Source organism: Halichoerus grypus, chromosome 5, assembly GCF_964656455.1.
Source record: "Halichoerus grypus chromosome 5, mHalGry1.hap1.1, whole genome shotgun sequence".
Lineage (NCBI taxonomy): Eukaryota > Metazoa > Chordata > Mammalia > Carnivora > Phocidae > Halichoerus > Halichoerus grypus.
The window spans coordinates 35192872-35219752 of NC_135716.1; the positions used below are offsets into that span (position 1 = coordinate 35192872).

A 26881-nucleotide genomic window follows, 5' to 3' on the forward strand; every position below is an offset into this window, starting at 1 on the left:
AAATAAATAAAATCTTTAAAAAAAAAAAAATGTTTGGGTCATTCCAGTTACAGTTACCAACTATTTGGAAACCTTTTAATATAATTTGTAGGATGCCAAAAGCCAACATGACTTTACCTTACTGTAATTTGATATAATGCATCCATACATTTCTTCATTTGGACTGAGAAAAATGATAGTAAAGAAGGTATGATAACATATATTTTAAAGACTACTCTAAAAGGACTTGAGATATCAGGCAATAGTTGAATGTTCTATTTAAATTCTGAATATTAGAATTCTAGTGTTTTTCTTGGGTGTGAGGAAAGAGACATCTGCTAAGAATCTACTGTAAAAAGACAAATGATTCTTCAACTGTCAGAAAATCAGGTATTTTCTGATTCCACGTCTTTGATCAGCCACCAATTTTTTTAGGTCTTATCATTCATTTATTCATTCATCCACTCTTCCAGTAAAGACTGAGCCTCTACTTTGTATCAGGCAGCATGCTAGGTGCTATGGGTACCAAAGTGAACCAAAAGAGAAGAGGCCTCTGCTCTCATGAAGCTTCTGGTCTAGGAGAGGAAACACATTACTTAAAAAGTCATTCATTAAAAAAATTACAAACCATGTGCAAACACTCTGGAGAAGAGCAACAGAATCCTAGGAGAGGAGAGCACAGCACAACTGAGAATGTAAAAATCAGTCCCACTGTGGCACACAGACAAGGCCAACAGGAATGTTTCCAACAGAAGCACAGAAAACAGTAACACAGCCACAAAAGTGAATAACGTGTTTTCCTTCTGAGGGACTGCTGCTTTCTTGACAAAGACATCCTCAGTCCTGCTGTGCTCATCTCATCTCCTGAACAATGGTTACCCAGTTTCCAGGCTGTCTCAGTGTCTTCTCATATCCAGTCCAAAGCTGGCTGTCACAGAATCCCTCCTTAACACCTACCCAGTATAAGCCCAAACACTATGAAGAGCTCCTCCGAACTCTGTCTTACTGAGTTGTCCCTAAGGGTCCCCTGCTGAAGCAGGCTAAATAAATGTAATCCTGATTACAGAAGTGTTCATGGTAGTCTTTGGCTGGGATACTTAGATACAAAGAAAACTGACTCTACTAGGAACTGAAGGGAGGACGGGGAGGGCTTCCCTGAGAAAGTCACAAAGGACAAAGGGTATGGGAGGTGACGAAGAATATTCTAGAACAGTGTTGTCCAATAGAGTTTTGTGTGAAGATGGACATGTTCTGTATCTTCATTGTCCAATATGGTAGCCACCAGTCATAATGAGCACTTAAAATCGTAATTAGTGGGACTGAGAAACTAAACTCTTGATTTTATTTAATTCTAATTGCCACATGTGGCCAGCGGCTATGGCATTATACAGCACAGTTCTAGAACATGGAGCAGCATGCACAAAGGTCCTGAGGCAAGAGGAAGTATATCAGGTTCACAGAACTGAATGGAGCCCACAGCAGGGAGCACAAGGAGGAAAGAGGTACAAGATGAGGTGGGAAAGGCAAAGGAGAAGCAGAATATGCAACGCATTGTATACCTGTTAAAGATTTAGATCTTAATCCTAAAAGCAATAGGATTTAAGTGGGGGGGGGGGTGACAAAATCAGATAAGCATGTCAAAAACATTATCCCCGGTACAGTGTACAAAAGCAGGCAGCGTTTTAGGCCAGAGATAATGATAGATCGGGCCAATATGGTGAAAGCAGAATGGAGACAAATGGATGGATTTGAGAGATATTTAGAAAGTAATATTGATAGAATTGATAATGGATGATGAGGGGAGAGCAAAATATCAAGAAAATATCCTGGTTTCTTAAGAAACCAGGATGGTGATGCTACCCACTAAGGTGGAGAACACAAGGAAAGATTGTAAATCAGATTGGGGATAGGTGGAGGGTCATATGCAGTTGGATATAAAGGTTTGGAGCAAAGAGGAAAGAACTGGGCTGGAGAAAAAAATTTGAAAGTCTTCAGGATATACATGATAACTGAAACTGTGGACATGAAGCCAAGAGCATTTTTACGAGGAAAGAGTGATCAAAGTATCAAATGGTGCTGCAAAGTACCAGCTTTAATAGATGTGGGGTTTCCATAGCCATTTTATTCATGAGGTGGGAAAATGACTATTATGACTGAATAACGGGTCATCCAATCTCATCAAATTTCACTACACATAGAGAAATCTCAATCTTCCTAAAGCATAAAATGTATATGCTAAGGATTTTCCAAAATTTTGCTTGATGCAAAAACAAACCGATGTAATAAAATGATAGATGTCTGATGGTACCATAATAAAATGATAGACGTCTGATGGTACCGTATGCACTATATCATATGTTTAAAATAAACAGTAAAATCAAGTGCATTAATCACAAGTGAAACTATGTTCCAATTTAGTACCTGATTCAACACTTTTAAGATTTTATTCTTTAATTTTTTTTTTTATCTGAGGATAGTTGACACACAATGTTACATTAATTTTAGGTGTATAACATAGTGAGTCAACTTCTATATATGTTATGCCCTGCTCACCACAAGTGTAGCTATCATCTGTCACCATACAACACTTTTACAGTAACACTGACTATATCCCTTACACTGTGCCTTTTATCCCCATGACTTATTCATTCCATAACTGGAAGCCTCTATCTCCCACTCCCCTTCAACCATTTTGCCTATCCGCAACCTTTCTTCCTTCTGGCAACCAATAGTTTGTTCTCTGTATTTATAGGTCTGATGCTGCTTTTTGTTTATTCATTTGCTTTGTTTTTTAGATTCCACATATGAGGGAAACCATATGGTATTTGTCTTTCTCTGACTGATTTATTTCATTTAGTATAATACCCCCTAGGTCCATCCACGTTGTTGCAAATGACAAGATTGCATCCTTTTTTATGATTGCTTATTATTCCATTTGTGTGTGTGTGTGTGTGTGTGTGTGTAATACGCCATATCTTTCTTATTAAGGTTTTATTATTTAAATATGTCGGAGGAAATGAACTCCCAGTTAAAAATCATGCTGGACAGGCTTAAAATTCAGGATTACTTCCAGTATCAGTCTACAGATGAATATAAAATCAATCATATGCCTATTGAGTATGACAAATACTCATTCTTTGCTTTCATTTCAGGATTCTCTGCAAACTATGTTAATTTGACAAATAATATACCAGGGGTTGAATTATGAAATACATGGTAGAAATATCTGGTGTTTGCCCATATATAGTTCTCCTTATTCCTGAGTACACAACAGGACTAAACTTCTCAGCCCTCTTGCAGTTAGTTAAGACCATCTGACTAGTTCTAGCCAATGAAATATGAGCAAGAGTGATACAGGTCACTTCCAGGTCAAAGTATTTACAAGTCAGTCTGAAGTCTTAGGATCACACTTCCCCAGCGGGGGTGACCCAGAAGCCACATATAGAGATGGTAATGTCACAAAATGGAGGGAATCTGGATTCCTGAGTCATTAATAAGAAAAGAGGTCTACAGACATGTATCAGGATTATTATTAAAAAGAAATAAACTTTTAGTGTATTAAATCACTGAGATTTTGGTGCTCCTTTATTCATACAGCTAGGTAGACTAATGTTAACTGAACAAAATTATAGTACAGAATAAGAAAACTCTTCCTTCCATTTTGATTCTTATTACAACTATATAATTTTTCTATAAAAACTCTTCCTTCCATGTCTTAAGTTTTACATGTTTCCTAAAAACATCCTAGGTGTTAATACCTCCCTGACTTGTATTTATCAGTTATACTCTTTTGCTTATTACCTGTATGACCTCTGGCAAGTTTCTTAACCTCTCTGAACCTCTGTCTTTTCATCAGTAAAATGGAAACCATAACACCTTTTTGGAATTGTAGTAAGGATTAGAAATAAAATATGTAAGCCATGATGGCTGGCACACACTACAAAATAAATGGGAACTATCATTATTTCTCTTTACAAATATAGACAGATAGTAAGTTTCCACAGGACAAAAGTCAAAGCATCCTTCCTTCTGTCCTCCTAACACCAGTAGAAGTAAATATTTACCAAATGTTATTACAAAGGGATGGACAATAAAATGTAAATCAAATTAGCTAAAATCAATCCATTAAAGAACTTTTTAATGCTACCACTGTCTTAAAAAAATCCCAGCCTGAGTTGAACCAAACTGTTCCCTTCTCTGATACCCACCTATACATACATACAGAAGAATCAGTCTCTGATAAGAAATGAAATTTGCTGGGACGCCTGGGTGGCTCAGTCATTTGGGTGTCCAACTCTTGATTTTGGCTCAGGTCATGGTCTCAGGTCGTGGGACTGGGCCCTGCGTCTCTACCCTCAGCAGGGAGTCTGCTTCTCTCCCTCTCCCTCTCTCTCTCCTTCTCTCTCTGCCCCTCCCTGAATTCATGCTCTCTCTCAAATAAATTTTTTTTAAAAAATGAAATTTGCTAATTCAACAAGAATCCTAGCCATTTTAATAGTTTGCCTAAAAGAAGTACTAGATTTTAGACAAATTTTTCCTAGTGAAATTTACTTGGTGAAGTTACTCTGAGCTCACCTAATCTTAATACTGGTTAGCAATGCCATGACTAAAGATCATTCCATTTAATTTATGTCAGATTTAAATACAATATGCAATGTAAACACTGATTTCCAAGGCTAGGAGGGCAGCTAAACCAAATTTAGTGAGAAGAGTCTTCACATTGAGTTTCTGGTAAGTTACTTTCTCATCTACTTCCAAATAAAACCCAAAATACAATAGTTTCCTTTCACAAGCTTCCTTATCTACAACACAAACACAACTGATAACACATCCCCCAAACAGCATGATGGTTCTGTTGACATTGGGCCACATCCATGGGCTCTTCTGTGACTAATGGACTATTTCCACACCTGGTGAGAAAAACATCAGTGGCAAACTTTTAGTGAAAAAGCATGCATCTCACATTCCCATGTGGAGTAATTTGCTTTTCCTACAGAAGCACTCCAACTATTAACTATTTCAAGCAATATGGTCCAGGAAGCTAAGTTTAAGACAATATTTTTATTACAAGGACATGAAAGGTTTGATTATAAAGCTACCAGTACCCAAGAAATAAGGTAGCCTCTTAAGGGCAGGGAATTCGTCTTGCCTCACTCTGCTTTTTCCCTGTTTCAGAGACTAGAGCAGGAGCTCAGGAATGGCTGGCACCAGGAGAGAGGGAACTGCCAGAGCAGCTTGTCTACCTAACTCTCCCCCAACACTGCAGACAGCCAGTCCCTTTGCTCTTCTTCTCCCCATCTGAAAGATAAGAAACATCTAATGACATTGATAAAGGACACTCAGTTTAAAAAAAAAAAAAAGTTTGGGTAAGTCACTCACTGTGTTTAGGAATGGAACTACTGAGGATTAGAAGACCCCGCACAGTCTTCTTTGAGAGAGTAGAGGTAACGGGGAAGGATATTGGTCCCGGGCTGGAGAGCTTGTGATGAGTCCCATCTCTGCCACTTACTGCAGTGTGACCATGGGCATCGGCAGGCTCTCTGTGCCTCCGTTTCCTCATTTGGAAAATAGAGATGACAGAAATAGTACATACCTCGTAGGGTTTCTGCGAGGATGAAACGAGTATATTTCACTCGGAATCATGCCCAGCCTACAGTAAGTAAGGTCCCCAAATGTTTATTATTTTTAAATATTGTTATTTGGGATGCAATCTCAATCTCAGGCAGCTGCATTCTGTCCCAATGGCAACTAAGTGGGCAGCAGGGTGTAAGTATTTGGCACGCTGCCACCACACTAACTCCTCTTTAGGAAATTAGAAACCACGAGTTTTGCCTTTTGCTATTGTCTTTTATTGTCTTGGGTGGACTGAAAAATGGGAAGCCAGTGACCATCATCTCAAACACAGAAGCACTGCTCCTAAATGTCAAAGAGGCTGACCTGAACCAATAAAAAAAAAAATGCATTAAATATTCTGGGTCAAAAATTGGAGAACTAATCCACGATTACACCAGTTCTACAAAGATCCCAAGACAACTAAATGGAGACAAGACTGTCTTTCTAACAAGTGGTGCTAGAACAACTGGATATAGATATGACCAAAAAAAAAAAAAAAAATGGACCTCAACCCTTCCCTTATGCCATTACAAAAGTTAGCTCAAGACAGATCATAAACCTATATGTAAGAGGTAAAACTATTAAAAGCCTAGGGAAAAAAAGCTAGAGAAAATCTTTGTGACATTGGGTTGGACCAAGATTTCTTAAACAGTACATCAAAAGCACCAACTATAAAAGAAAAACTTGATTAAGTGTACTTCATCAAGATTAAATACGGATGCTCTTTGAAAGACATAGTTAAAAAAACAAAAAGGCTGTAAAACATGTAACTGACCTCACATTATTTAAGGAACTCTTAACAACTTAACTAAAGGAGACAGATAACCCAATTTAAAAATTGGGCAAAATATTTCAACAGACATTTCACAAAAGAAGTTATAAGAATGGCCAATTATGACACATGAAATGCTGTTCAACATCACTACACATCGGAGAAAAGCAAATTCAAACCACGAGACACCATCACATATCTACTAAAATAGCTCCTGTTAAAGAGACTGACAGCCCCAAGTTTGGGCAAGGATGAGGAAAACTGAAACCCTCACACACTGCTGGTGGGAAGGAAAATGGCACGGCCACGTGAAACACTGTACGGCAGTATCTTACAAAGTTACACACACATTTACCATATGACCCTACAATTCCAATCCTAGGTATTTACCCAGGAAACGAAAGCACATGTCCACGTGAAAGCATCCACGTGAATGTTCACAGCAGCATTATTCAAAAGACCCCAACAGCCAAATCTGTCCATTAACTGGTGAACAGATCAACAAATTGTGATATATGCTTACCATGAAATACAATTTAGCAAGTCAACAAAACAATCTTTTACTACAAGCAACAAAACAGAATCTCGAAAAAGTGAAACTATAGACAGAAGGCAGATTGGTGCTTGCCCAGAGCAAGACAGAGGAGGTTTCAAAGCTAGGGGGCTCAAGAAAACTTTTAGGGTGAGGGAAATTTCTATTGATTCTGATGTTGTATACAATTACTGAAATATTCAAACTTCACTTAAAACTTGTGAACTTAAAACAAACAAGCAAGGGGCGCCTGGGTGGCTCAGTTGGTTAAGTGTCTTGGTTTCAGCTGAGGTCATGATCTCAGGGTTGTGTGATTGAGCGAGCGTGGAATCTGCTTGAGATGCTCTCTCTCCCTATGTCCCTCTCCTCCCTCTTTAAAGTAAATAAATAAATCTTTAAAAAAATTTAAAAATAAAAAATAAAACAAGCAATCCGAGAACCTTGTTTGTGTAAGTTCTACAGGCACATGAAAAGAATACATGATCTCTATCTGTAAAGTATAAAATGTACATACATATAACAGTTGATTATTGATAATACAAATTCTTTCTTAAGTATTCAGACTAGGTCTTAAAGAGTTACATTGTTTCAAAAATGCACAGTCAACATCTTTAGCTACCACTTGAAAGGTAATAAACTAGAAGAGGTCAAAGTGAAAACTTCACAAAGTAGGAAGTTTCCACACAACCATCTCTTCATTCCTCATAAATATTTAATTTTAAGACTAAAACTAAAACAAAGAAATGTCATTTAAGGATCAAGAAGAATTCTTATTTTATTTATTTTATTTTATTTTATTTTTTGAGAGAGAGAGAGCATGTAAGCAGGGTGGGGAGAAGGGGCAGAGGGAGGAGAGAATCTTTCGCAGGTTCCACGTCCAGCGTGGAGCCTGACACAGGGTTCAATCTAACAACCCTGAGATCATGACCTGAGCTGAAATCACAAGTTGGACGTTTAACTAAGTCATCCAGGCACCCAGGAGTCAAGAAAAATAGAAATATTCCTCAATACGCATAGACCAAAGATTTATTAAAACCTTTTTATAAAGATACAGACACATTTTTTAAACCCCAAGCTCACAGATTAATTAATTTGTCCCCTTAAAAAGCAAACAGAAACAAAATTAGCTGGGGTTTCTGGGTTTAGGTCCTGGCTGCAGATGACAGGGCCAGGGACTCACCTCTGTGGTTCCATCCTTGAAGCTCTCGCTGTAAGTGCTGTCCGGGGTGCTGCGCTGGTCATCCTTGAGGTAGGTGCTGTGGCTGGCCATGGAGGGCACGCCATACTGAGTCTGTTCAAAGATAACCACACGTTGCTCCTCACCGTCTCCCCGGGGATAGTGCACGGGTGGGGCCATGAAAACGGGTGTAAAATCTTCAGCTTTCACCACTGTGATTCCTGATACGGGGATGATGGCTGGGCTCTCAGAGATGTTTGTGCTATACTGTTCCCGTTTCGAATTCTCCAGGTGGTCTTGATTTAGGGAAAGGTTCACTGGAACAGTCTTTAGGACCTGCACTCGGTTTTCTCCTCCACTCAAATTACTCTGGGCTTCACTGGTGCCAAGACAGTTTCTGCATGTTGAAACCCACCCCCCGACACAACATAACAGAATTAGAAAAATCATTATTTTTCAAATCCTAATGAAATAACTGATGCAAGCAATATCAGTGGATGTTAATGCCATTAGGGGAAAAGTTGATGGTGAAATTTACAAAGGAATGCAGTGGATCTCTGCATCACTAGAAGTAGGACATGTGTTTCCCAGTACCATGCAATCAGCCCGCCTATAAAGTACAATTAGGAAAAAAAAAAAAGTTGACCCGAAATTTAGCAAGGCTTCATATCTAACTCCCAGCTCTCAGGAAATACAGAAGGCTGGAAGAATGACTCAAACAACATCAAAAGGAAACAAGCATACAAACAGAATGTAGCACATCTTACTGACCTGGTTTCTTCAGTAAGTTAGAGGCATGAAAAAAAGAAAGGAAGGTGGGAAGCTTGTTCTAGATTAAAAGATTTGAAAGACATAACAATCAAATGAGTAGATCGTGTGTGGATCCTGATCTGAAAAACCAAAGAGGCATTTATGAGACAATAGGATTTTTGAGGCAATTGAATATGGACTGGGAATTAGGTGATATTAAGGAAGTATTGTTCATTTAGTTAGGTGTGATAATGATTTTGAGACTATGTAATAAAACATCCTTTTTATTTAGAGATACAAATGAGAAGTAGTTAGAGATGAAATGACATGATGTCAGGAACTTATTTTAAAGATCACTGCAATAAAAAAAAAAAAGGGGAAAGAGAGAAAAGGTAGAGATTAAGCAGGTGTAACAAAAAGTTACCATTGCTGAATCAGGAGAATTGGACAGGTATTTGGGGGTTCATTACACTGTCCTCTTTACTCCTGGATGTGTTTGAAAACTTTCAAAGGAAAAAGTTACAAAAGAGCTTTTTGAAAAAGATGGGGACGAGACAATAGGGCGAGACAATAATTTGAAGGGGGGCAGTGGGAAGAATATTTTACACTGTTCTGTGGGCGAAACTCCTTGCAAGAAAAAAAAGGCAATGAGAATTTATCATTAAAATGTTTTCAGTGAATTGAGAAACAACATGAGCTCACTGATATCCTTAGCACTGAATTACTTTTGGGGCTTGAGGGAGTGGTGTAACTGGACTTATGTAAAACAAGATCTCTCAGATCTCAGACCTCCTGGCTGGTACAAAGAGAAAGGAGAGGGTTTGGAAAATTAATTCTCGCCAGGCTGGGATAAAATGCTTTCTATTTCTACTACAGAATTCTGGGAGAGAGCAGAAGCAAAGAGAAATTAGTCAATGGAAGAGTATGGTTAATGGCACCATGATTTTACTAGCAAAGCCCCTGTGGTCAGTTAAATTTGGGGTCACCTCTCACTTATATATGGATTATTCTGAATGATATGGACAAAAAGAAATACATATTTTGCATGGAGCCCTGTCCCCAATGTCTGTTGTTTTGGGTTTCATTCTGTTTTTTTCCCTCTTAAACTAGCATGATCTTTCTGGGGCTAACTGGCATCTCTCATAGAAAGAGAAATATTTGAATAAAATTGGTTCTTCCCAGAATAAAGCTCTCCTAGCTCCTCTAAGCATGCCTAACTCTCAAGCAGGACTATGTAATTTTAGCTTTGATTTCTCAGACAAAACCTCAAAGTGAATGAAGCTTGAGGAAAGAATGGTTTCACATGAATAAAGCCAACAGAAAAATACCTAAACTTCTTGGAGTCTGTCACAAATTTGTAGAAATCATTCTAGAAAGTAATCCTTTAAAGAATAAAACTGCAAGTCTACAAATATTCTGCTTTAAGTAATAACCTGCTTTCATGGTCATAGCAATACAGTGACTCTGTATATAAGATACAGCGAAAATTTAGAAGTTATGTTTAATCTGAGTCCAGTTAGCTAGATGATGCCAAACCCAGACCACCCATTTATGTCAGCATTTCCTAAACTCCATTGTTTAGAGCATTGCATGGAATGTTAATAGACGTTCCTCAAAGAAAGGAGTCCGTGATAAAATCAGTATTTTTTTAAAAAATTGCCATAACAAAACTAGCCTGTGTGAGCCATAAACATCATGAACACAGTAAAGGCCCCCAGGCATTCCTTCACCTGTTTAATTATAACCCAGAATTTCCCAAACTAATTTTACCCCAGACTCTTTTGTGGAGGATTAACTATTAATACTTGCGGATAATGTCTTGTAGGTTGGATGTAAGAGGGGCTGGTCTACATTGATTAGCTACCAAAGCAAGTGTCCAGTTTCCACTCCTCTGGACGTGGCACAAAGACTTACTGCCTTTGCCAAAATACTCAAAGTTAACCAACTCCTCTACAGTTAGAGTCCATTTCAGGCCAAATTTATTAATTCTTTCATTCATGCAAAACACATGAATTCTAAACAAGAAACACAAGTAAAAATATTTGGGGCACTCTTATAAACAAACATAAGTGAACTACAGAGTTGTATAAACCTAGTCCACTCATCATTATCTTATGATGAGGGAATATTAGATGCAACATCATTCTATAATATGTACCTGCCTGCAGTAGTTTTAGAAGCTAGAGAACTTCAGAAAGACATCCAAAAAATGGATGAGCAGAACAAAGTAAGAATTACTGAGAGCTACTGACTCACCTGCAATAGAATTTAAAATTGAACTGAATATTATAACATATGAAAAAATGCAACACTAAGAATGGTGCATTAAATATACTTTTTTAAAAAAAATCTCAATCACGCCATTGAGATTTTCAGTTATTTTTCCAAGTACCAACTTCTATAAACAGACAGTTGTAATGATAGCATGCTAGCACATGGCACCTTAATTCATGAATATACTGCAGATCAAATGATATCCCTCCAAATTACATTCAACCAGAAGTCTACTAAGTCAAAATTAGTCTATACAAGGTGGTTTTGTCTACATCTCACTGCCAGTGTTTTCGAAGGTGTTCCACTGAAATCACAAAAATAACCATTGAAATATGATGAGGGGCTATCACACTTTTCATGTTGTTCTAAAAGATGTGTTAACAAAAAAATGGTCTCTCTTGTCCATTATGATGCAGACAGAGCACATATCTTAAACATGTTTTCCCCTGACCCTTCTATGATTACTAGTATACGACTTAGCAGACAGCACATGCTTAGCTTAATAAATGCTGGCTAAAATGGAGGTGAAGTCACAGGACCCGAAGAGTGCCAGGCTCTTTCTCCCTGTCATCACTGCTACCAACTAGGGCCCCAGGGCCCCAAGACAGTGTGGAGCATCACAAGATCCGTTTGAAACTGCAAATCAGATGCAGACAGGCTTAATCTTCGCTGAGGGTATACTCTGGAGGTGATGCACAGCCCAGGGCTGCTGGCTGGTGGGGTGGCTCGCTGCTAGTCATATAACAAGATCATAATGTCGTAAGCAGTTCCTCTCAAGGCCAGGTTAAGAGTCTGATGTATGTGCTAGCACGGTATTTCATTTCCCCTGGCTTCATATTTCCATATGAAAGAATCACCAATAGGAAAACACTGTGGCTTCTCTCCATTCCTCTGCAGGAAAGAGACAGATTTGATTGATGGGTTTGGGAGAAGTAGCTAAGTAAGGTGGTTCAGTCCCTTCTGGTTCCCTCCTTAGGTCTGGATCATCCTGGCCAAAGAGAGAGGACTCTAGTCACCGCTGCCATACCACAGTGGCCTGTCCCTTCAGGGAGGACTGGAGTCCTGCCTGAGATTGGGTGAGTAGACATATCTAAACCAGGATGGACATGTTGCAAACTGTGGATTCAAAAATCTTGTTCTCTGTTGGCTTAATCAGAAATAAAACTGATTTTTTTTTTCCTTTTTAATTTCAATCTGTCTGTGTCTTGTTTTTCAATTGGTTCTCGATTCAGGATTGCAGGAAAGGGGTGTCACATAAAGATCTCCTAACATCTTTCTTGCCCCTGCACGCTCATGGTGTCTGCTGTTACTCAGGGCTCTCCTCCAGCTGCCTCCAGGGTGAGAAACAGTCCAGCCTCCTTCCTCTGCCCCTCATCAAAAGCAATCTCTCCATGGCTCACTCCCTCAAGGGCTTGATTACAATTATCCAGCCATGGGACTGATCAGAAAAGTTCACCCCTAAATAGGCTATCTTGCCAGCATTTCACCTCTAACCAAGGATTTTTCAGCCTTCTTGAAAGAGGGTGTATCAAGAGCCTGCTGATGATCCTTTGGGTGCACAACCAAAATATGCAATTTGCTCTCCCTACGGAGAGATCCAGTTTTGGTCCAGACTCTAAAAGACAGACAGAAGAAGCTAAACTTCTTGATCCCATCTCCTCTCAAGAACAAAACTGTAGTTTAATACTGTTGTTTTCAAAAACATAGAAAGAGTTATTTGGGGAGCCAGGCATATTCCTTTACATAACACCATACCTTTTATCCTGCTCTTCTTGGCTGTCACTTGCTTTGCTTACAGATAGCAGCCTCTTGTCTCGAGGAACCTAGAAATATCACCAACCATCAGTCAAACTTACACAGATGCAACTGTGACTAAGTGCAGAGCTAGAGACCAGCATAAGCAAAGCAACTGAAATGGAATGTTCTCTGGGAAAAGGTGGCAGATTTGCTATAGGCAGGTGATGGTTAAAGGTGAGTAGCATGACTGGCAATGACAGTGGATCAGACACAAAGGGGTGATGATACACAGAAGGCCATAATGATTATGGTTCTGCTGTGCACCTGCTGACATAGGCAACTCTGCCTGGACCTGACCACCCCCAAGCCCGCCCCACCATGGGAGTGAATGAGGTTGGAAAGGAGCACCATGAGTGGAGGGTGAAACTGGACCCTGGAACAGAGAGAAATCATCTTGGATTTACAAGAAGCATCCTCTCAAAGAACAGGGACAGACCCTCCACTCTGCGAGGGACTTCAGGTGCTGACAGAGAGGGGAGCAAACTGGGCATGGGGCTGCACTGTGCAGCAGGACAGGAGCATCTAATACCTGGACCATCCTTTAACCACCACCCCTCCGTAGCTTCTAGCCTTGCTTCCACAATTTTTCTTCTAATGCACTTTTATTATTGTCTTTGCAACCACAATGCCAACACATTACCTGAAAGATGAGTGAAAAAGTGCTACTAGAGAAAAGAGACACCCCTACCAGCTGCATTTCTGACCACCATCCAACCGTCCTACTGCAGCACGGATCATTCGCTTATCTCTGCTATAGTTTCAAACACATGAATAGTAGGTTTAGATTTGTTTGTGTGGTTGGCTGGTTGGCTGGATGTTTTGTTTGTTTTTATTTTTGTGTTTTTTTGCTACATCTCCACACCTTCATGCTAGCCAAACTCCTTTGCACCCAAATGCAGCCTTCACTATGTTGATATAAAAGAGCCTTTATGAGAAGCATCCCTCTTCTAGATTCTTCTAGAAATTCGTATAGTTTCCACTCACCTGGATACATATGCAAGCCCAGTCAGCTGGATGAGGGAGGCAGCATAGCAGGGTAGCTACCAGTCAAGACCTAGACCTGATTGTCTGGGTTTGAATCTCAGCTCTAACACTAACTAAACTCTGTAAACCATGCTTAAGGGCAGTCCTATGACTCAGTGCTTTTACTAAAATTAAGTGAGTTAATTTTTTTCAAAGCACTTGGGAGTATCTGGTACTTTATAAGTATTTGTTAAATAAGAATAAAATAAATCAATTTTAAGTCTTTTGTTCACATGTCAATGTTGAGGGTCTACAATGTGCCAGGCATTGCTAAGTGCTAGATGGAAATGAGCTGAATGAAACATAGCTCCTACTATCAACTGAAGATGACAGATAAACATAAACGTTCACAGCATCATTATTCACAATAGCCAAAAGCTAGAAACAACCCAAATGTCTATCTACAGATAATGAATAAATCAAATGTGGTATATACATACAACAGAATATTATTCAGCCTTAAAAATGAAATTCTGATACGTGCTCTAATATGAATCTTGAAGACATTTATGCCAAATCCCATATGACTCAAATCTATCCATTTCCCTCTGTATGTTTGCCTCCTGGTTCAGCCTCTGACATCTCTTGCCTGGGCTACTGCACCACATCCCAACTGGTCTCTCTTCTTCACTTAGTCCCAGCAAATCCATTCTGGATCCATTAAGAAGATTCAGACTGAACTTAAAAATGCAAGTCTAATCTCATTATGCTCATACTTGAAATTCTTCAATGCTTTCCATTTCTTGAAAACATGGCACCAAAAACCTCCTACCTCAACTTTGGCAGACCGCATCACTGCCATGCATATAGTCACACTGTATCTCAAACACGCAATGCTCCTTCTCTCAGCAGAGCCATCAAAGTGTCCTCTCTGCCTTTGGATATCCATTCCACCTCCATATCTATCACCATTGCTGGACAGTCACAGCTGATTAGTGAGTATTTGTTGGATGGATGGATGGACAAATGGATATACAGATGGACAGACAGATAAATAGATGGCTATATAAATGGACAAACAAGCATACCAACAAACTGGTTTCCAGCACTACATGGTCAACAGAACAGATGGGAACCAATTAGCCAAAGAAGCATATTTTCATAGAACTAGAATCAAATAATAATGAACCACCAGCTCCCTCAGGGGAAAATGAAGTAAGATAAAGTGAGTCAAACCACTTCTAAAATTTACTAACTAATGGAATTCGTTCTGGTTTTCTGTCATGCCTGAAATTCATCAAAAGTTCATACTTGACTTTGGAGCTGCTATTGATAAGTAGCTTGAACTGGATAGAAAACTGGGCTTATATTTGAGTCCCTAAATTTTGAGAATTCTAGCAATTTGGTTATTTTTAATAGATCCCATTTAATGTGCTTTGGATTTTTAAAAATTTGAACCCATCTTTAAATGGGGGCTCAAAAAGGGCAATTTCTAACGGTGGACAGGTTATGAACTGAATTGTGTCCCAGCAAAGTTCATGTGTTGAAACCCTAACCCCCAGTGTGACTGTACTTGGAGATAGGGCCTTTCAGGAGGTAATTAAGATTAAATGAGATCCTAACAGTGGGGTATACACACAGAGAGAAAATATACACCCACATATGAGGACACAGCCAGAAGACAGCCATCTGCAAGGCAGGAAGGAAGAGAGGCCTCACTGGAAAACAACCCTGCCAGTACCTGGATCTTGGACTTCCAGCCTCCAGAACTGTGAGAAAATAAATTTCTGCTGTTTAAACCCCCCGCTCTGTGGTATTCTGTTATGGCAGCCCCGCAGACTAATAACAGACAGCGTAATGGAATGGAATTAGGAAATGTACAGGATTGTCTTGTGACCTTGAGGAAATCCCACTTAGTGGCCTGAATTATAAAATATAAAACCTGATGGGTTTCATTGCAGTGTTCCTGTGGTGACAGTTTAAAAATGTACATGAAACGACTTTGAAAGGTATGAAGTATGATACCAAGATAAGCCTTTGCAGTTTCCAAGGACAGAGATGGCCATTTCCTGAGCGCCTGCTGCGTCACACTTTCCGCTCTCTAACAGAGCCTACTACCGTCCCCTGAGGGGCGATGTAGTCCAACCTTAGGAGCGAGGAAAAATGGTGTATTTAGCACTTCCAAAGAGGTATGAAAAATCTATAGAATTTAAGTGATAATATGGCAGTAATTGTTACAATAATTTAACTTCCCAACGCAGACTCAAAAAATAGAATCTCTTTTTTCATTAATATTTTACTTCATACAGAAAGGTCTATTCTTAAAATAGATTTAACTTTGTTGAAACTTTAATACCATCATATGTAAGGCGTGAATGTCAGAGATCTAAGGCCTGAAGATGACCATTTGCACACAGTTTTGGGAAACAAGACTAATTCTTTAATGTTTAAAATGTTTCAAGCAAAAATATAATAAAGTTTGTGTGAAATAAAAGGAGCCATGTAACTCTACTTGTCCACACAGTCTCAGGAAACATTTTATTTACATATTTTATATCTTAAATTAATAAATTAATCCTGAAAAATATTAATCCAACAGAAAGAGTTATAGACTTGGCAACAAATTTAGTTGTATATAAATTCCCTATTCTGCATCTCAACATATTTACAGATAGCAATGTTTCAACTTCCCTTTAAATATCAAAAATATGCAAGAGGAATGGTAACTAGGTACCATATTTACTAATAATTATCCTCTGAACCTATGGGAAATAAAATACATGGCTTTCATATGTTACCAAGTATTTTGCTTTGAGATATACTTCTCTTTTCGTTAATACAGAAGAATTGCCATCTAATACAGATACCTGAAATGATGTCCATTTCACAGTGATGGAATAAAATCTATTTTTAAAAAATTAGAAAAATACATGTCTTCAAAATATATCTTGATATGTTTCTTCAATGTCTCACAAAACTATCACCTAACATATTAGTTTAATATAGTTACAAAAGCCACAAAGGGAAGTTGTCATGACCCAAGTGATTTACATCAGGGTCACATTAATGGTAGGAGATCTCTGGAAAGTATGAGAACTCTGGTTTAGGAGCAAGACAGGAAACAACACGACTTGCAAACGTGGAGACTGCTGGAAGGATAGAGAAAGCAGGAAACAGGGAGGAAAACAGGAAGAAGAGACTAAAGCTTATATTAAAAGAATTGTTCCTCTTGGGTGATCTCATGATGGAGAGAGGGGGAAGGTGGGGACTCAGTGCTTATTCTAAAATAAAGTGTTCACTGGGCCCAACCAGCAAAATAAACACAGCCATTCTCACCTTTGTGCCAATTCCCAGCATAAGCCAGCAGTGTTTACAATCAAAGCTGGCAATAAATCTCCTCATTCAGTAAATACATGTTGATTTTTTACACTTCACCAGTGCTAAGGGAGCAGGTCATACGTTTCTAAGAGACAGACCACTGTTTCCCGTTAGGTTTCCCGAAATACTCCTATTTTGAGGGTATTGCATGGCAGGTATTTTTGTCATGTAAGTGAATAACATTCATTTTGTTTTAAAGGTTTTTCAAAATAAATATTTAGTACCCAACAAAACAAATGGAAACAGGGTTATAACAAAATTAGGTTTTGGAGTTGCTGCAAAAGCCCACCACAAAACACTCATTGGAATGTTCCTTATAAAACTAAAAAAAAATAGAAATCTAGAAATCCTGAACGTTCTTATAAAATGAGAAATCGAAAAGCAACCTAAATGCCCAATAACTGAGCGATGACTAAATTAAGGTATAGCCACACAATGTAATTTTTTACATTACAGCTTTAAGTAATCTCTACGCCCAACATGGGGCTCAAACTCTCAACCCTGAAATCAAAGAGTCACTTGCTCTACTGACTGAGCCAGCCAGGTGCCCCTGTGATATTTTTATTCACCAAAAATCATCAAGTGAAAATGGCAGCAAGGAAGTATTTGCAATACGGTACGAAGTAAGAATTACATGGAGACAATATGTACGCATGTGAACAGAGAACACAGAAATAATGATCCCAAAATGAAAATTTCCTCTGGGTGGGTGGTGAAGTTGTGCTCCACTGATGGGAGAGCAGGGAGGCAACGAGAACAGAAGCAGGCTGAATTCCAAAGCAAGCGTGGAAATACTCTGTTCTCTCCCCTCTTCCCACGGAGGAGGAGGAGGAGGAGGAGGAGGAGGAGGACAGGAGTCTCTGGGGGCAGGCAGAGGAGGGAGGCGGGGCTGCGGGATCTACCTTGTAGTAGTCATATAGCAGGCCCAGGGCAGCAGCACTGTCCTCATCACCATTAATGCTCATCATCGCCTTGGTGGCCGCCGTCAGGGGATTCTCCAAATATGACTTCCAGGCTTCATCCTCACTGGTGTAGGCTCTTCGGGTATTGAACGGGGGGTCACTGGGCATGGGCACTAAGGCCACCAGTCGTTTATTACTTGAAAGCAAGAGAAATGTGAGGTTCATTATCAGGGCAATTTTCTTTTCCACTAAAAATACACCCATTACATGGTTAATCTGTACTTCCCTAGCATGAGGAAGGGAAGGTTAAAACTAAAATGGCTGCCACACTGCATTTAGAAAGCCCCTACGCCTCCAGAAGTAAAAATGGTCTTTACAAGGTTGTGTAAGTACTGTAAGTTAATCCCCTTCACACTTGATTTTTTCATATTGTCATTCTAGGAGCCAAATCATTCCTATTTGGCTGTTCTTTATTAATATTAGAATGCATGTGACCCTATGGGAAGCAGGTTTCATTTAACTCTGAGTTGTAATTATAAAATAAATATGTGCAATACATTAAATGTAATCAATATGTTAGCAATTACTAAAAACTTTTATCAAGTTTAATCTACATTTGAAATTGCTTGCAAATAATAGACCAATCCAAGTCTCTTAATTTAAAAATGGCAGTAGAAGCTACTTTGTAAATAAGACATATTGCTGATATGCTGCATAATAAGGATATGCAACACCCAGACTCTGTATGTGAATCCCATGTTGCCACAGGATCGTACTATATTTAAATGACAGAGAAGCTCCAGGTTATAAAATTCTCATAGAGAGTGAAGAGAGTATCTGGAGAATTTTCAGTAGAGACAGAAAGGGGTTGGAGTCATTTATCAATCCTAACCAAGCCAAACTTGGGTAAAGTAGCAACTGACAAGGCAATTTCTTGCAGAGGATGTGGCAGTCACTCAAATACCCAACACCTATGACAGTCCTCAGCAGCTCCCTGGGCCGGGATCCCCAGAGTAAAGGAGCCTGGGGAGGCTTTGGCACTTGCCTCCTGGCCCTCTACTCTTTGTTCATTGAAACAGAACCAAAATGTAATGATGACATACTGTATTTCAGTAACAGCTATAACTCATAACAACATAACATGGACAAGTGACAGGACTGGTGAAGGTAACACATGAACTAATGAATGTAAAGTCAGCCACCATGGGTCCTCTATGGTCACTCAGCTTTAAAAAAGGTACCTTTTTGCTGACACTCCTATGGGACCTTCCAGTGGGAGATGGTCTCTCAGCTCACTCTACGATAGAAAACTAGCATGCACTCCTGACAAAGACTGCGTTGAGGGCCCTTTCTGTGCTGGCATGGTGCCATGCACCGGTGTAAGGTCAGAAAATGACACTGTCATTGTTGGTAAGATCTATCAGGGAGTGAGGGTGGGAAATCCACATTTAGTGGAGTGGAATCCTGAGCTAGACAGTCACCAGGCCCCTGATTTCAACTCTGCCGGTGGTTTGGTGAAACCGTTTGGGAAGAAAGAGACAATACTGACCCAACTGCAAACGAAGTGGATTAAAAGGGTCTAATGATGTTTCTGGAAGTGAAGGGGAAAAACCCTGGTGGAAGGGTTTACTAACCATGAGGCGGGGTGGTGACATGGACTAGCAGTCGGTACTGGAAGTGAGTCCTTGCTCACCATTTACAGAGGTAGAAAACTGTCTTGAGTGTCAGCTTTTTCATGCCTTAAATAAGGACAGCAATACCCACCCTACTTAGCTCACAGTGGGATCGTGAGAAGCAAATAACATAATGGAGAAAACAGAGCTCTGCAAACTGCACCGTGCTACACAAATAAGAGGTACTACGATCACTGCACAGTTCTTCGTTCCTGTGACGTTTGTAGGTGCACCAATTTTTGGTAAAGTCAATTAGAACTGAAAGGTGTTAAAGATAACCATTTTTGAGGGAAACTGAAGTTGTTCACTTAGCAATATTCCATAAGTATTTACTGCAAACTCAATAGGTACCAGGTCTTACGCTTGTCATTGAGGACGTGGTGGCACACGAGACGGACCCCGTCCCACTGTCCACACAGCTTTCAGCCCAGTGGAGAGAAGGCACCACCATTACAAGGGCAACAGGTGTGAGAAAGGGAAATGGACAGTGTCATGAGGGTACATGACAGAGGGGACCAACCTATCCAGAGGATCAAAGAGGAGCTGAAGTTTTGACAAAGATCTGAAGGAAGGAATGCGTTGTTAGTCCATGCTGAAATGGGCAGATGTGGGAAATATTTTGTAAAGGGAACAACGTTTTGGTGATTTGGAATAATGGAATTTTCTGACAAAAGGAGCACATTCGTATTCATTTTGGAGTCAGCTACAGAAATTTATATACTCTAAAATAGCATTTGCTTGTTGTGAAAATTACTCATTTATACAGGATAGGGTTGGACTTGGGGACAGAAATGTTGGTGACATCCTGAGAGTCTATCAGTGGAAGAAATGAGGTCTCTGGGGAGAACCAAGAGAGCAGAGGTGGTGAGCCCAGGTATGGCAATGCCACCACCACCCTTGCCGCATTGTTTAGCTGGGGCCACCCTGGGTGATTCCACCACTTAAGAGGGGGAGGCAGCAAATTCTGAAACCTAATCTGTGCCCAGGAAGGTCCAGCCATCATGCACACTCCCTAAAATGCTCAGCCCTATAGGAAGGAATGAAGAGCTTCATGTTATTTGCAGTGACCTCATCATCAAAAAAAGATGTGGATCATATTCTCTTCAATGACTGAGAGAAGCACATATTGCCGGGGGAAGGAAGGTGTTAATTACAACACTGGCTAATTTCCAAAAGTTTAGCAGGAAGTGCCAGGCTGAAGGAGAAAAGCCAACTCGTGGTTTACACTAAGTGGTGTCCTGATTCACTGGAAAGATTTCTCTTCAAGTCTTCCTTTTTTTTTTTAACTTTGTTATGTTAGTCACCATACATTACATCATTAGTTTTTGATGTATTGTTCCGTGATTCATTGTTTGCATATAACACCCAGTGCTCCATGCAATACGTGCCCTCCTTAATTCCTTAATACCCATCACCAGGCTAACCCATCCACCCACCCTCCTCCCCTCTAAAACCCTCAGTTTGTTTCTCAGAGTCCATAGTCTCTCATGGTTCATCTCCCCCTCTGATTTCCCCCCCTTCACTTTACCCTTCCTACTATCTTTTTTTTTTTTTTAACATGTAATGTATTATTTGTTTCAGGGGTACAGGTCTGTGATTCAGCAGTCTGACACAATTCACAGGGCTCACCATAGCACATACCCTCCCCAATGTCCATCACCAGCCACCCTATCCCTCCCACCCCCCACCACTCCAGCAACCCTCAGTTTATTTCCTGAGATTAAGAGTCTCTTATGGTTTGTCTCCCTCTCTGGTTTCATCTTGTCTCATTTTTTTCCTCCCTTTCCCTAGGATCCTGTCTTATTTCTCAAATTCCTCATATCAGTGAGATCATATGATACTTGTCTTTCTCTGATTGACTTATATCACTTAGCATAATACCCTCTAGTTCCATCCACGTCATTGCAAATGGCAAGATTTCGTGTTTTTTGATGGCTGCATAATATTCCATTGTGTGTGTGTGTTTGTGTGTGTGTGTGTGTGTACACACACCACATCTTCTTTATCCATTCATCTATTGATGGACATCTTGGCTTTTTCCCTAGTTTGGCTATTGTGGACATTGCTGCTATAAACACTGGGGTGCATGTACCCCTTTGGATCACCTACATTTGTATCTTTGGGGTAAATACCCAGTAGTGCAATTGCTGGGTCATAGGGTAGCTCTATTTTCAACTTTTTGAGGAACCTCCATACTGTTTTCCAGAGTGGCTGCACCAGCTTGCATTCCCACCAACAGTGTAGGAGGGTTCCCCTTTCTCCCCATCCTCGCCAATATCTGTCGTTTCCTGTCAAGTCTTCCTTCTTAAAGTCCCTACTCCCCCCTCCCTTGCTGAGTCTTCTGGATTGCCAATTTCATTGGTTCCTAGCACAGATGTTCAGTCATAAATTGATTGATCAGCCTTTCCCCTATGATGAAATGGTTGATGAATCCTTACATGATTAGTGGAAAGAAATATTCTAGGAAAGCACAACTTTACTAGCTGTTTCTTTTCACATTTTTGATGGCCAAAGGAGCCTTTTATGCCCTTTCCTTTAACTGCATAATGACTTTGGTTTTCTTTTTTTTTTTTTTGGTGTTTGTTTTTTTGTTTTGGTTTGGTTTTGGTTTTTTGGTGTGTGTTTTAACGTTTTGTTTTTTGGTTTTTTCGCTTCATAGATTATAATCTTTCTGGTACACAGCATTGTTGCATAAAGCTTGGTTTAATAAAAACAATAATCTCTGGTACACTAAGCAAACATGTAGACTTATGAAGAAAGGAAAGTTTCACAGAGCAGATTTTACCAAAGTTTGGAACACATTCTGAAGCTGAGTTTCATCATCGTTCTTTTGGATTGGCAGCTCTACTTCAGCTCTGGTCAACCCTTTAAATATTCTTTTTGTAGCTTTAGGTATGGCATGTTCTGGGCAGTCTCAAACACAGAACCCTAAACAGCAGCTATAAACTTGATCCATGGTCCTTCTTTGGAGAAAAGTTTAGATTAATACCTGAGAACATTCACAGCAAGGCTAAAGGCCATGTTAGCTCACACATATAACTTCTTGTTCTCATTTTTTTTTTCTTTAATCCACTACTTCACTTTGTGGATGCTGGGAGAACAGTTGAGAGATGAGTCATCGGCGGAAGTAAGGAAAGAGGTGGGGCAGTCATGCGATTGAGATCACAACCCACAAGTCAGGAAAAGCTTCAGATCACTCCGCCAGAGGCAACCTACCATCCCCCGTAAGCAGTAACCAGAGTCTAACGCGGGAGTGCTTTGCTAGGGAGAAGCTTAGAAGCAGCAGCGTACGAGGTCTTTACCTTCTAAAAATATGTGTTGTAATAATCAAAAAATCCAGACATAAATCTCTTGCACTTGGAACCACAAAACAAAAATGAGGATATGACATATTCACACAAATTACCACTTTCGATCCATTTCTCATCATTCATTTCTTTTGTAACCCCTAGGAGGTTGCTGGGTTTTGTGCTTTATTGTTTTGTTTTATTCTGTTGTTGTTGGGGGGGGGGGTGTCAATCCAGAGGAAGGGTGATTTTGGAGTTGAATAAATCTCAGTTTTAATTTCAGTTTTGTCAATTATTGAATTTAGATGAGTTATTTTCCTTCTCTGAGCTTCCATTTCTTCGTCTATAACATGATATTAATCTTTTCAAAGCTGTTCTTAAGGAATAACTCTAATATTCACAGACCAAGTGACTGGCACATTACAGATAATAAATTAATAACAGTTAAAAGTATTACTTCTCTTTAGAAATGATTCTATTATTTTTCTGTTCAAAATTCAATAGGCTGTTTTCAGTTTTTAATCTCCTTGAATTTTCTCAGACTTTTCTTACTTCTATAGAATCTTGCCTTGCCTGGCTTCCAAGACATTGTATGAAGGTGGTTCTCCTCTGCAGCCCATCATTCTTCTAGTTTTTATTCCACCTCAACTCTCCCCTTATTCCTCTCTGACAATCCTGGGGCCTTTGCTCTTTTGTCTCCATTGTTGATTCTTCTTTCATGGATCCTCTACCTTCCTAACTAACAGATGTATATTTCCAGAGAGCCAGTTTTGCACTTTCTGCTTAGATGCTCTGTGGTCAGCTTCAACTCAAACATATCCAAACTAATCTCATCATCATTTCTTAGTTGGGCACTTCTCACCCGTCATCTGTCCCTGGTCATCTAGAATCAAATTTTGTGTACTGGTTTAAAATACAGACTCTGGAGCCATATCGCCAAGGTGTAAATCCTGGCTGCACCACTTATTAGCTGTGTAACCCTGGACAAGTTAGTTAATCTTTCTATACATCAGTTTCCTCACCTGTAAAATTAGGATATACCCCCAAATGAAGTAGAATAATAATATGTACTCCCTCGTATTTTTGTCAGAATTAAATACAGACACAGTGTAAAAGCTGCATACATGTTAGCTATTGTTATTTTTCTCTGTCCCTTCTACAGATCCATTACCGTATCCAGCCTCACAGCTTTAGTCTTCTCTCTTCCCGCCTGCAGCTAGTCTCCCTATCCTTCAACTTTCCCCTCTTCAATCCATATTGCAGCCCTGCAGAATAATCTTCCTAGAACACCTAAGCATGAGTTAGAGCTTCAAGTACCATACAAGGAATGGGGGGAGCTATATTTTTCATGCTTTCATAAAATCAATTTATAGCATATTTGTAAAGTTGGTTGTCAGCAATAAAGTGCTACACAAATAAAAGTTGCCTTAATTTTAGGAAGCATAATTGTAAATTTAACAAGCATTGATCATATCTAAACTTTCTCTCACCTCCTAATTCTCACCTTCAAATTAAACAAATTAAGGATTCATTCTTCTATTCTCCTTCAATGTGAGCTATATCACTAGGAAACCAAGCAGATTTACATGCAGACCAAAGGTAAAATGGGGAAGACTAAAATCCAATCAGTAAAGGTCCAATACTCATGGGCTGTTCTCCTACCTATTGTCCATCATTCTCAACACTGACTTGAGTTGGGGGCAAAAGGACTTTTCCACCCAGGACAAGCCACTTACTTCTCTCTCAGAAGAAGTGCAGCTTTTATAGAATTCTCAGGATTTCATGTTATATCCTCTACTTTAATCTCCCCCTTCCATCCCCCCCATCCTCATCTCTTTCTTGTTCTCTCTCTCTCTCTCTCTCACACACACATACACACACAGTCTTTATCTTAAGATAGTATGAATTCTATTCTCCACATAGAATATTTTATCTTATACTCTGAGTGTTCAGCACTTGGGGTTTAGTCTTCATCTACTCCAAAATCTTAATAGCTGATCTATTGTACCTCATTACTGGCATATAATCACTTCAGCTTCCCAGGAAGGGGGCCGGGAGTGGGGGGAGGGCAGCAATATTCAGACCCTAAACTTAAGAGTAAAGTTTCAAGAAGTGACAATTATTCTTTCTTTTGGAATCTTAGCATTTTCTCCATTGACAAAATTATACTTGCAAATGGAAACTGATGAACCAATCATTCTAGCCAGGGTCAATGTCACGATTTAAATGCCAACAATGTTAGTCATTTCACTGCTGTCTACCTTCAGTAATATCCCTCCTTTTGGTGCTTGCTAGAGGAAATCACAAGAGATAGCAGATAGTTTCCATGTCAGAACAAGAGTTGAAATTTATTAGGAAGTATCTACACTAAGCACTTGTTCTTAATGACTCTAACCTTAGCCCTTGACCTAATCCATATAGAATTTGAGGGAAATTAAATGAATCCACAAGCCCGGGGTGATATTGATAATCTTCATATTAATGATTGTTACGTTTTAAAAAGAAAAGATCCAATTAATTCAGTGAACATAGTATGATGCCCTCTACCATGTAAAATGCATAGCTTTTAAAATAATAAGCTGTAAAACAAAACTTAGTTTATTGAAATTAAGATGGTTTCATTTTAAATATACTCATTGCAAAATATGCTGATTCACTGGTTGACACATAATACCTCTCCCTCCCTCTTCCTCCCTTCCTCCTTCCCCTGCCCCTCTGCACCTCTCTCTCTTATCGGTGCCCCAGCTTTGCCAGTGCCCTTAGTCCACCTATTAAGTAATCCAGAACTGAGACAGAGAGGATTAGGAAAATAATTAAGCAGAAAAGGTACAGCATAAAGCACTAGAAACAACCATAAGGAGAAAGATATCACAATGGGAAGTGGAAGGAAGAGGACAAGAAAGAATTACAAAATGAAAAGAATTTGCAGAGAACTCAATCTATGATATCACTAAAACCGGTTAATGTGTGTGTATGTAAATCAAAATTCAAAATGTTAACAGTAATCAAAGGTGAGTTTTTATTTGCCTCTACTTTTACACTTTTCAAATAGTGTTCAATAAGTCACACATACTTACTAATAAGCACCTCCCATGTGCCAGATATGAGTTTTCTAAGCCCCTAACATGGGTTAACCATTTATCCCTTACAATAGCCTTAAAGTCAGGCATGGTAATGATGCCCTTTGCACATATGAACACATCGAGCCAGAAGTGCTAAATCATCTGCACAGGGTCACAGGGCAGTCTGTTTACACCAGAACTGCATCCCAGAGTGTGAGCTCTTAAGCATCTTTCCCTTTTGCCAATTCTTGACTATGCTCTACTTTCATAATCAGAAAAAAAAGTCACTTGAAAAGAGGGAACTAGAAAACAGTCTGGATATAACAGTCCAATATGACAAGGGATTTCTTACACAGAAGTAAATGAGAGGATGTCCGAATTCAGAGTACTAGAAAAATTGCGCAAAGGGGAAGTCAATAAGGTCCTTGAAAATAAAGACAACATGTTTAAATTATTTGTAGAATTCCAAGGTACTAAAACATTCTGCAGACTGCATATCATATCCAGCAACACAAATAAATTAGTGGGGAGGGAGGAAGGGTAGCAATTCCTCCTTATTCATCTTCAGCTTGACATAGCTACAGGCCATCTGTTTTTAAATGTCCTGTGAGAAATGTTAAATAACTGAGATGACAGAAATATAAATTAAATAATTAGAATATTTAGACACACTATATTTAGATAGCAACCCAAAATACAATTTTTAAAGGAAAAAATCATTT

At 39.4% G+C, this 26881-nt stretch overlaps 1 protein-coding gene across 3 annotated transcripts in view; it reads right to left on the reverse strand.

Moving 5' to 3' along the window:
- The window catches only part of GRHL2 (grainyhead like transcription factor 2), a 156656-nt gene that overhangs the window by 94254 nt on the left and 35521 nt on the right, over positions 1-26881 (reverse strand). For 2 of the 3 annotated variants that reach the window (XM_036080154.2, XM_036080153.2), the window contains exons 2-4: positions 18138-18333; positions 12853-12920; positions 8077-8470 (exon numbers count right to left, since the gene is read on the reverse strand). In XM_036080154.2, coding sequence (XP_035936047.1) covers positions 8077-8470; positions 12853-12920; positions 18138-18333 — 658 coding nt within the window. The remainder of the gene's footprint in view (positions 1-8076; positions 8471-12852; positions 12921-18137; positions 18334-26881) is intronic. The other variant, XM_078072165.1, reaches the window with a different exon arrangement.